Source organism: Pagrus major, chromosome 20, assembly GCF_040436345.1.
Source record: "Pagrus major chromosome 20, Pma_NU_1.0".
Taxonomy (NCBI): Eukaryota; Metazoa; Chordata; class Actinopteri; order Spariformes; family Sparidae; genus Pagrus; species Pagrus major.
The window spans coordinates 22,221,851-22,234,041 of NC_133234.1; the positions used below are offsets into that span (position 1 = coordinate 22,221,851).

The window sequence follows — 12,191 nt, forward strand, 5'->3', positions numbered from 1 at the left end:
CATTGTTATTTACTCAATGATAACTGGAAACTACATTTGCTAATAAAACCCATGACATGTGGATGAAAGCTCCTGACATGTTCAATTAAATGGACTACGGCTGTCACGATATAACATTTTTATTACCTGAGTAAAAGGCACAAATACCACTTGGTTAGCGTTCGGAAAAAAATCCTGTTTTCGCTTAAAATACCTGTTTTGCTCACCACAAACAAAGCGACAGATGGCCTGACTATCCAATGGCATCATGCTTACAAATGTTCAAAGAATGACGTCCCTCATCAAAAACATCCAGTGGTTTCACTCTTACAAATGTTGAACTGTGCTCACTAGCTTGGCAGCCTGTCAGTATGTAAGCTTATGACTTGTACAGATCTGAACATATCTGTGCTTGAGCTAACGTTTTATACTGGGCTGACATTATTGTGATGTCCACCTGCACTACGAGTGTCTCGCTTTCATCTGTCATCTCCTGCGACATGATTTTGTGCGGCAGTAGGAGCCATACACTGTAGTAGCTAGCTGGCTACTGCATCTCTTTTCTCCGTTTTATGGTGGGTGGCAACAGTTGATTTAGACAGAAGAACTAGATATCGAATGCAAAGATGGCGCCTATTTAATCCAATGAGAATAGCTCGCCTATAGCGCTTCCCAAGGATGTTATAATTATACCTGGACACAACCATGGAGCTGAAGTCCCTTTAATTTCTATGAAAACTGCTCAGTGGTGCGTGAAGCCAAATGACTCGCCTGTTTTCCGCATAGCTTTCGCATTGTAGGCCCATAGTGTGTGCGCACTAGAGACTTCTGCCGACTGAGCTGGCTAACTTCCAGTTTCTGGGGGCCTGGATGTTGGGGGCACCCAAAAATATTTCAAGCTTTCGGGTTTACTTCCTGGTTATGTGACCGAATATGCGCAGTAGTGTTTCTCCCGCTCGGCCAACAGAAAGCTGAAGTCACACCCCTTCCAGTTTGCCCCATGGGACCTTATTTCAGAAAATCTTTGTGTGGTAGTGAATGGAGAGAGACAAATCATTCTTTGATCCTGTTTGAATTGTGTCATGAATCACACATACGTTTGTCAATTTAAAAGAACATTTTTTCCAAGTCAAGAAAGTCGCAGTTTGTCATAAAACTTACACAGCCAACAGTCGTGTTAGTGACGGTGTCTCGTTGAACGCTCACCAAAACCCATATAAACATCGTAGAGCTGCTCCTGTATACAAGCTTGTTCACAAAACTGACAATTTCTTTTTAATGGGCTTTTCTTTACCAAGGTGGCGGCCATGTTGTTTTTGGTGACATATATTGAGCGAGTCAATGATACGATACGATACGATACGATATGATACGACACGATACAATACGATACGATATACTTTATTGTCCCTGTGGGAAAATTTGTCTTGGACTCAAATGCTGCACCTCATGCGGCTTCACACAAAACTAAACAATATTTTACCAACCTTACAACAAACTGTGACTTTTTTAACGTGCAATATTAGCTTTTACGTCAACAAACATCACATGTGTATTTCATGGGATCAACAAATTAACCACCATACGTAGTTTTTCTGAAATAAAGTCCCACAATAAGCCATTTTGCCTACCGACAGTGTAAGAACCTGGAATGATTTAGGAGACGCAGGATTATTCATATGCTAGACCTCTTATGAATCTATGATACAGGCTTATCAATATTTAGTCTTATTAGCCTTCTTCTTTAGGCTATGGGATGATAAATAATTTTCAGGGCTGTTGGACTGCATTAGTTTTAACCAACTAATAACCTGGCAAATGTATGCATACATGGAGACATCTCACAACTTTGTCTTTAAGCTTGAACTGCTGCAGCCGTGAAATAAGAGGCTGATATAACTTTAATTTTTGGACATACAGTAAGGCCAGATGTGGTCACTGTATATTCTCATTATCTTCGGCTGGCACGCACGGCTCAGAGATCAAAGGTGGCCATTTGCATGAATTAACGCTGCTCGGTTAAAAATGGGCCCTCAGAGCCAATCAAAGCGATCGAGCACAACGCGGAGAGGAGAGATCAAAGTGCCGCCAATCGATCCCGTGCAGCAGCCTGATTGGTCAGCGTGTAAACCAAAACCAACTTCTTACATGGAGACTTTTTAATGGACGCTCCCTCTGCTGCTGACCACTGTCTGTCTGTGTGTCTGTCTCCTCCTTTAGTGCTTTACAATGACTCCCCCGGATCACTCATTTAAATTAGAACAAACCAAAAAAAAAAAATCTCATTACATAAACAAGACGTAATGCACTCGGTATGTGAGTGTGTAAGAAAACACACAGGCTAAATTACTGATAGCTTTCTTTGCAGGAGTAATTTATGGCGTCTCTGGCATCGCTCCTAAATGGGATGTTTGAATTTATTATTACAGCGCTGGACAAGTTCCCAGGAGTGTATGAACAGAGAGACGTAGCTGTCTGTGTGTTCATGGACACGGGAAGTAGAAGTAATGCTCTAAAAGGCTTTATAAAAACCTTTAATTGATTGACCACGTCATATAAATACTTCCTTTGATCGTGAAGCCTAATGTTACTTGACAATTCTCTGGTTAATCTGCTAAGTGTGTGAGCTACAAACAGGCAGATCCGTGTAACATACAGTATGCTCCTCTACACGATGAGATCATGTCTATATTCATGTCTAACATTTGCCGAATTTACAAGAGAGACTTAATAATTAAGAATTTATTGTAGAAATCGTTCAACAAAGTTTTTAAAGTTTCTCCCGAATCAACAACACACAAAATTGAGTGATTTCATAAGGGAGTCTGGGGAAGTCCTCTCCCCATTCATCTTCTTGCTGTTGTCGACTGCAGTTGAGGTTGCTTTGACAGATGGTATGTTGATTTTCACGTATGCTGTGTTCTGTTTTCAAATTGTTACACATTTTTGTAACATTTCTTCTTATAACATTTGCCGAATTTAGAAGAAGGACCGAATGATTAAGAACTTATCATATAAAGCACTATACAAAGTTTATAAGGTTTCTCCCGAATCAACAACACACAAAATTGAATGATTTCATAAGGGAGTCTGGGGAAGTCCTCTCCCTCTTCCTCGCCTTGCTGTTGTCGACCGCAGTTGAAGCTGTTTTGACCTGTAGTATGGTGATTTTCATGTATGCTGTCTTCTGTTTTCAAATTGTTACACATTTTTTTGTAACATTTGCCGAATTTACAAGAAGGACCAAATAATTACGAATTTATCATAGAAAGAGTTATACAAAGTTTATAAAGTTCCTTGCGACTCAAGAACACACAAAATTAAGAGATTTTATAAGGGAGTCTGGGGAATTCCTCTCCCTCCTCATCGCCTTGCTATTGTCGACCGCAGTTGAAGTTGCTTTGACTTATAGTACGTTGATTTTCACATATGCTGTGTTCTGTTTTCAAATTGTTACACATTTTTTGTTAATAACTATTAGCTATAAGTAATCCCGGCCATTCAAATTATAGTTCATACACTGCACATTAAGTGTGATGTCTGGAGCTGCAAACGCAGATTGAACGTTTCAAAATAAAGCTGCCTTTTGGCTCATTTTAATCCATGCCAGTGGCGATGGGAACATTTTCTTTATCTAAATCCACTTAAAACGGGGCTCCCTGCCAAAAATATTTCAGCTTTTTTCCTCCCTGGCCTCCCTCTTGATCCACCTTCTCCTACTTCGCTAATTACCACATAGACGTAGAGGTAGTCAATTTGCCATAGAGACGCGTAAAAAGCTTATCTTTTATCGCAGGGGCTATTACCATATATGAAACCGAGCTTGCATGATCAGCAGCTTCTTTTGCCACACACTCAGCCACACACACACACACACACTCACTCAGCCACACACACACACACACACACACTCACAGAGGCTGACATTGTGTGCAGAAATGCTATGCAGGGCGGTGTGAGCTGCAGAAACACTGTCCACTCTGCTTCACCCCACCGGCATGCAAAGGAGCCACCATCACCACCACCACCACCACCAACAACAACACCATCATCACATGCGAGAGCCGCTTTTTTTCTCTGCAGGGATTATTCTAATCTTCTCCTGAAAAAAAAAAAAAAAAAAAAACAGGAAAAAAAAGGTGAGAGGGGATTATTTGTTGGCGTGCGGATTGTTTGAGAGAGGGGAGTGAGTGTGAAGGTAAGGCAGCCCGGGTGTTGTGCCGCGGACTGGGTTATGTGTCTTTATGATTTACGAGCCTGACTCCAGCCGCGGTTCAACCAGAGTTCATAAAGCTGCATGCCTCCAGACTTATTCTCTCTCTCTCTCTTTCTCTCTCTCTGCGTCTCTGTTTCACTCCTTAAAAAACTCGCTCGCTTCATAATCCTGTTCTGTTTAATTTCAGATGAATTCAATTTAATTAAGATTCTGGTTTTCTTCCTTTTTTTTTTGTTTAAATCGCGTTTTCGTTTCAGTTCAGGGCCATAAAACAGCCGCAGCGCACAATAGAGTCTTGTATTAATTTTCTGTTTCGTGATGGATGAGTTTTTTAGCAGATTGTGATGTAACATTTATTCATTTTTCTGCTTGAAAATGTTCCGGACGGGACTATTCATTAACCGAATAAAAGGCTGCTATTTATTAACAGTCACAGGCCTAATGCAAATTCAAGAAAAACAAGAATTGAAATGACGTGTTTTGTTTTATATTTATATCAAACGCATTTTATTAAAATTTGGTCGATTTATGTTTGGATTTCTGTGTGTAGACTAATTAGTATTATTGTCTGCTTTGTGTTCTTGTGCCATTATTGTGAGTGTTTCTTTAATCCTTTTAAAGACAGACAAAACCATAAATAATAACCTCGTTTTAAATCATTATATTTTCTTTATTTTAGCTGTTTTACAACATAATAAAGAAGGAAAATGAGCCTGCTGTAGGGCACAATAACTGTTAGAGGAAAAATAATTAAATTTAACCACAGATTTGACAAGACTACCCTCGAATTTGTGTTTTAATTTCCACCAAACTCTCAATTTTCCGTCGCCTCTCTCGCCAGGAGAGGCTTTGCTATTCATGTCAGCACACTATTGAGTTGATAAGATGGATCATGTGGTCTCCTCCCTGATTCTGTCTCCGTCTTTCTTTCTTTTTTCCTGGATCCACTCAGGCCAGAAGCCCAGGGCTCTCTGGAAACCTGCCATGTGACATTTGGCTGCCAGCGCTCCGTCAGAAGGTCAAAGGGGGCCCCGGTGCACATTTCATGGAAATGCAGAAAAGCGGCGACTTCTTCGGAGACCCTTTGGATGATGTCAGGGGGTTTGGCTGTGCGCACCACGCAGCCGCGCACCAACAATTGGCGCAAGTGGAGACGTTTGCGCGCACGTTTCCTCGGAGGTCAAAACAGCAGAGCCCCAAGTTTCCTATGAGCAAAAAGATTTTCCCCTGGATGAAAGAGTCCAGACACTCAGAGCAGAAACACGGCAGGACAATCGCAGGTCTGTACGACACAAAGGACAAATGAGGCCTTTTCATTTATGCTCCCTTTAACACAGTTAATGAGGGAAATTAGCTCATATTCTGCTCATTTTCAGGGTTCAAAAGGTCAGGAAGTTTTGAATGAAGCTGGGAGGATAAACACACTTTGGCTCAGTTTTTAGCCTCACAACACTTTTAGGATTTAATTAAAAAGATATAAACAATTTTCACAATGCTTCAAACAAAAACTAAAATAAAAACACTTCACAGATATAAAGTTAAAAGGGCACAGAAAGGCAAATTTACACAGAAAAACAAGTTTGTAAAATGGCTTGTTAGTAGACTTTAATGCATTTTATAAGGGCCTGATAATACTTTGTATAATTAAGTCAAATCAAGACTAATTAAAAAAAATATCTAAACCAAAACTACAAGTTAGTCTCAGAGGTCTTTACAGTTTGTTCACATTTAAACCTTTTAATCTTGATTTAGAAAAAGAAAAACTCCAAATATCTATTACCAACATAGTGACTCAAACCTTTTAAACCCTGTTCGATGTTACGACTGATCCATCATTACAGCTGCAGGTTGTGAGGACACACATCGTCCAAAAAAACAAATAATATATATATTTTTTATTCTGAACAAGATTCCATTATTTTTAAGAAGTATGAATACACCATCTTGAATTTTCCATTAAATGTATTGTAGCATCATGTAGCTGCAATGACGAGTTAGAAGAAGCATATACATAATAAATCATCTTAACATCATTTTTTCTATCTGTAAAGCTAAAATGAGATCAAACAGATCACCACTTTTGAAAAACTGTGCAAAGATGCATAACATACAACATAAAAGTATCGACTCCTGGTCACCACTTCTGAAAATATCTCAGACCAGAGTCCTCCATCAAAACTCTGCAACACCACAACCTCCAACTAACTTGTAAACAACATTGTGTCATCTTGTTTCTGTTTTTTCATCCCTTTCTGTCTTCATTGTCTCGGTTCTCTATTCAGGTTAGGCTGCTCGCCTTAATGACCTCTTATACGGTCAATGGAGGAAATTATCTCAGCCTGTATTTTCTCCTTTTCAGGTTCAAAAGGTCACAAAGCTACAGACAGACGATGTTAAACCATGGCTTAGTTTTTAGGCTCTATTCCATTTTCAGGATGTCATTTAAAGAAATAAATAATAACAGTTATTTTTAGGCTATAGCACTTTCAAAACAAAGTGACAAAATAAAGTTTCTTTTTGATTTGACCTTTATTTACACAGGTTAGGCTGGCTGAGCATATGTGCTCTTACACAGCAACACTGTGAACAATTTGTGTGATATAATCCAAATTACAGGAATCAGAATCAGAATCAGAATCAGCTTTATTGGCCAAGCATGTCCACATATAAGGAATTTGGCTCTGGTTTACACTGCTGTTAGTGTACTACTCAAAAACAGACATTCAGCTACGAACAAGGAAAACAAGCTCTGGATAAATAAATTGAAGGTTAATAAAGAGTAGAGAATGGTAAAGGGGATAGAAGCATGTGCAAAGCAAGTGTCTGCATTCATGTCAGCTGTTCTAGTAGTAGTGCAAAGAAATAAAGAATAAATATTGGATAAATATGTGTACATGGGGTGGGTGAGCTTGTATACAGACACATTATGAGCAGAATCAATTAATAAAAAGAAAAATGACAGTTATAACGATACAGACTCAGTGAAAGGAGCAGGCAGAGAAAAGGACGAAAAACAAAGAGAAAAGTAAAGAAACTCTCCATTTTAATATCAACCTATTCCACCTTCATTTCTCCTGTTTGTCTCCACAGACTGCACCGTCAACGAGAAGTGTCCAAGCGCGCCCCTGGCCTCCAAGAGGACGCGCACCGCGTACACGAGCGCGCAACTGGTGGAGCTGGAGAAGGAGTTTCACTTCAGCCGCTACCTGTGCAGGCCGCGGCGGGTGGAGATGGCCAGTCTGCTCAACCTCCAGGAGAGGCAGATCAAGATCTGGTTCCAGAACCGGAGGATGAAGCAGAAGAAGGACGAGAGAGTGCAGGGCCTCACCACCACCACCTCCACCACCACCTCCTCCTCCTCACCCCCGTCCTCCCCCTCCGCCCCCGGCAGCCCCACTCTGTCGAGCCTGGGTTATGTCCATCTGGGCGGGGATTACCAGCCGGCCTCCCCTCCGCTCAAGTCCCAACAGCAGCCGAGCCAGCCGGCGTACCCGGCACAGTACTCCAAATATCCAGCTGCAGGCTTCACGCACGGGCCGCAGTTTAACGTGCAGTACAACACGCACAGCACGTCACACACAACAGACCCAAACGTGGATATTAACGGGTTTTATTTCCCACAGAGCTGCACTCAGGACAGAATCATGCAAGCTCCAAAACTGACTCATCTGTAGCAGACAAAAGACTAAAAACTGTCCCTTTAATTCATAGAAGAAGACTCCACCGATCTGTCTCGATGCATGCGTTTTTATTATTTATTCACTGGACTGAAGAATCTAAATACTAGTCTCAAGTCTTATTTATTTGTATTTATACACATTTATTTATCTTATCTTGTGTATTTCATATTTATTGTTTGAACTTTTTAGGCTTCCTCTAATCACCTCCTCAGAGACATTAGCTGTAAACCCTGTGAAACTTAAATTAAAATGTTGTTACTTCAGCTCATAAATAAAGGCAATTTGTTGAGATCTCCCCTCCAGACTGCCCTGAGTAAATACTCCATCAAGAGCCTAAAAGAGAAGAGGACTGTAGTGCAGCCAAAAGGTTGGAAAAAACCGCAAATTTCCCTTTTTTTCGTGTTAAAGCTTAATTAGCACTTGAGGTCTATAACATCACATTAACTCTTACTTAATTACGCATGAGTGTGGACGTGATAGGTTTTGGAAGATATTACATTATAGAGTCGTTAACTCTCAAGCACGAAAAAAAAAAAAAAAAAAGAAGCAAACTATATATATGGTTTTTGAATGTGTCTTTGTTCCTTTATGGGCAGAGTGGCCACACAGGCTGTCAATCTGTAAAAAGAGCGCATGATGGATCACTGAGTTCACTGCGCTGCTTTTCACTCTGACTGCGGGACTCATGCTGCCCAAAGGCCGCAGAAATGTTTTGGTAATCAGCCAAATACACCGTCTGACCAAATCTATATTTAGATAAATCCAAAGCGAGTTCTGAATGTCGACGGATCCTTTTCAAACGCTGAGAATTACGCAAAATCAACAGAGTAATCACCGCTAAAACCGCATAAAAGCCATACATTTAAAAGCAAATGGTGACATGTTTCTGATTCCAGATATTATTATTCAGTATTGTTACTTTTCTTTTTGCCTTGAGGGACATTCAGGTTTGGTTAAAGGATTAATCGATCAGTTTATGGTGTAACTACAGTTGTAAAACCTACCAAAAAGTCAAATTTTAGTAAAATTAAAGATTGGAAAAAAGTTAAATCACCCATACAGGTAGTAGGCTATTTGAGTTACTGAGTTAGTCAGCCGATCAACGCCGTGGCCGATCATCGGATCAGATATTCAGCATTTTTATGATTATTCCAGTTAAGGAATGTAACTAAGTACATTTACTCAAATGTACTTTACTTGAGTACATTTTCTACTTTAACTCCAGGCAAATATTGTAGATAATAGTCTCTGCATTTATTTAAACACTTAGAGTTACTGGCTACCGATTAAAAGCTGCACCAGAGGTAAAGTGGCACATTTTTAATGTATTTATCTAATCGGCAATATAATAATAATAACAATAAAAACGACAATAAAAAAACTTTCACTTGTACCAAAGTAATCTTTTAACAAATATCTTAACTTTTACTCATGAATGTTTTTTGGGTACTTTGTACAGCACTGATGATCGGTATTAGCGTTTTTTTTAATCCGATGCGATAAATATTTTTTTATAATTTAATGCAATCTGCAAAGTCACTTGAAACTTAAGTTATCAAATAAATGAAGTGGAGTTAAAAGCACAATATTTGCATCTAAAATGTAGTATAAGTATAAAGTAACAGAAAATGGAAACACTCAAGTAAAGTAAAACTACCTCAAAAAATTGTCCTCGGGTAAATGTAATTAGTAACTTTTGACATTTTCAAGACAATGAAAATGTATAATGTGTTATTCTGATATTCTTTGGAGGTCGTTTTCATTACATTTATGACAGTAAATCCCCATTATTATTATTGTTGTTGCACATATTCGTCATTATTTTTAAAATGTGTCCTTAATTTGTCACTCTGAGCTGCTCTCAGTCTGCAGGCTGAAAATGTGTCCTGATGTTTGTGTTCTTATCAGATGGATGAGCGCGTTTGATTGAAGCATTTGTCATGTAAATGCGAGCCGTTTGATGGACGAGCCCGCAGACTTGACAGAGTGCTGTAGGTCGTTTACCATTGGCGTTCAGCGGGTCACATGGTGTGTCAGGAAGGTGATATGAGGGTGGAAGGCAGTTTTACAGCTTTGACATACTACCTAGAAGGTTAGGGCACAGGGAGAGCACCGATTAATGACTGCTCGGTCTTGATCAGTTCTGAACAAACAATAGGCCCGGGTCCAGGATGAACTCCTACTTAGACTACCCCGTGTGCAACAGGGGAGCGAATATCTTCAGTGCCAAGGCCGGATACCACAATTTAAATCATGGATACATGTCGTCCAACTCGTGCGCAACAAGTGATAGTTACGCACCGGACGGGCGTTTAGTTCCTGCAACTTCTGCGGCACACCAGACCCCGAGCCTCCCCCTGCACCACCAGACACACGTCAACCTGGATGTGCAGTTTCAGAACTCCATGTATGGGTCACCTCTGGAGTACGGACACCACCAGTACGGCCTCGCACCCGAACAGGACCGCAGCTACATCCATGCGCAAGTTTCTCCTCTTGGAACAAACATGGCTCCCTACACCGGGGACAGTTGTGGGCCTGGAGTTCCAACTGGCAGCCAGTATCTACATTTAGGCAACGGGGATCAGAGGCTGCAAGAGTATCCAGAGAGTGTTTACACAAGGTTACCGGTCCAAAGCAAGGACAAGGATTTGGAGCATGTGGAGGAAACTTCCAAGACATTCGACTGGATGAAAGTGAAGAGGAATCCGCCTAAAACAGGTTCGTTCATCCTCAGATTTGAAAATTAAGAGCTAGATTTAGAGAACCCATGAGACCTCTGGAGGTAACATTGTCTCACAGTGCGTAAACGGTGCGTAAAAGCACAAATTAGATGATCTAATGAGGCTAAAGTGCTTTAATTATTCTGAAAAAATTGTATTTGGCGATTAATGTTGTGTCATTTTTTCTATTCATCCTCTGCTTCAGCTCCATGACTTTCTCCATCCTCATCCATCCATTTTTTCCCACAGCAGTCCTCTCGGAGTTCGGGGTTCCCGGTCAGCACAACGTGATCCGAACCAACTTCACCACCAAGCAGCTGACGGAACTGGAGAAGGAGTTCCACTTCAACAAATACCTGACGCGGGCGCGCAGGGTGGAGGTCGCCGCCAGTCTGGAGCTGAACGAGACGCAGGTGAAAATCTGGTTTCAGAACCGCAGGATGAAGCAGAAGAAACGCGAGAAACTGGGCTGCGTTTTGGCTCCAGCACCTGTGGAGAAACTCTGCGGCCCTGACACCTCTCCAAAGGCGAAGGGGAAAGACTGTGAACCGTGATGTGACTTCTTTAAAAGAGGGCCTGAGCTGTTCTCCTCTTCTTTCCCCCCAGTCGCACCATTCCAGAAAAACTGTGAAAAATGCATGTGGACTTGTGAAGTTTATACAGGGTATGTCTGTGTCTGCTTATGTGCTGATTATGGTGCATTGATCTTGAATTGGACGCTGAGAAACTTTAAAAATGTTTTTTTCCTTCTGAAGCCCATGCTGTGTTTTGTGTTGGAGCACTGAAGTACTCAGTGTCATTGTTTGCACTATTTATTTACAGGGTATTTTCCAACAACTGTTGAGATGATTTAGCTTAATAAAGTTTATAAAATTGAAAAAAAGTGTTGTATTTGCTGTTACTGTAAAAAGAAAAATGTTTATGCTGATTAAGTCCAATCAAACTTTTACTTTTTTACAGAATTTGCTGCCTTCGACAAAGTCATTTCCTCCTATTTTTGAGAAATATGTGTATATAATAAATTGTTCTAAATATGAATGTTTTACAAATTCTTTTTCTATTATTAACCTCCATTAATAGTCTCACCAAAGGCCCCTTGCATAATGTGACAAGAGGAATCTTTCACAACACATGGGGTGGTTCCCAGTGACCTTTTCACCTCCAAATACCTCCAGGGGCTCTAAACATGACAACAAACTCCAGGGAGCCAGGTCTCACCCTTGATTTGTTACCCAAATTCTGCCTGGATACAGCTGACACAGGTTGAACTGACATCCACTTGTATTTTACATAATTTGAGTTAAAAACTTTTCATTAAACGACCACATTTTCCTTTAAAAAAACACAGGAACTTAGTTGGTTATTTGACCTCTTCGCGCTCATTTTGGCTCAAGCTAAACGTTTGCCGGACCTGACCACCTAGTTTCATGTCATGGTGAAGGGGCAGCAGTTCCAATATTTGCACTGGGTGTTAGGTTTGTGCACACAGTTTCTGCCCCAGCAGCACCGGCCTGTTGGTGCCCTTTTTCCTAAAGCTGAGGTTCACTCAGAGTTCAGGCACAAATGAATGCAGAGTCAATCTGTCAAGACACC

General features: G+C 40.7%; 2 protein-coding genes across 2 annotated transcripts; both read left to right on the forward strand.

Annotated features, from left to right (window-relative positions):
* Positions 1–5,246: 5,246 nt before the first annotated feature.
* Positions 5,247–7,869, forward strand: LOC141015229 (homeobox protein Hox-A3-like). Its single transcript, XM_073489183.1, has 2 exons — positions 5,247–5,475; positions 7,286–7,869. The coding sequence occupies exons 1-2, from the start codon at positions 5,247–5,249 to the stop codon at positions 7,867–7,869; spliced, it is 813 nt and encodes a 270-aa protein (XP_073345284.1).
* A 1,966-nt stretch (positions 7,870–9,835) lies between these two features.
* On the forward strand, positions 9,836–11,152 carry hoxb1b (homeobox B1b). The gene is given in 4 exon segments (XM_073490295.1): positions 9,836–9,905; positions 9,908–9,934; positions 9,937–10,596; positions 10,848–11,152. Coding segments are annotated over 4 exon segments (1,062 nt in total).
* Positions 11,153–12,191: the final 1,039 nt, after the last annotated feature.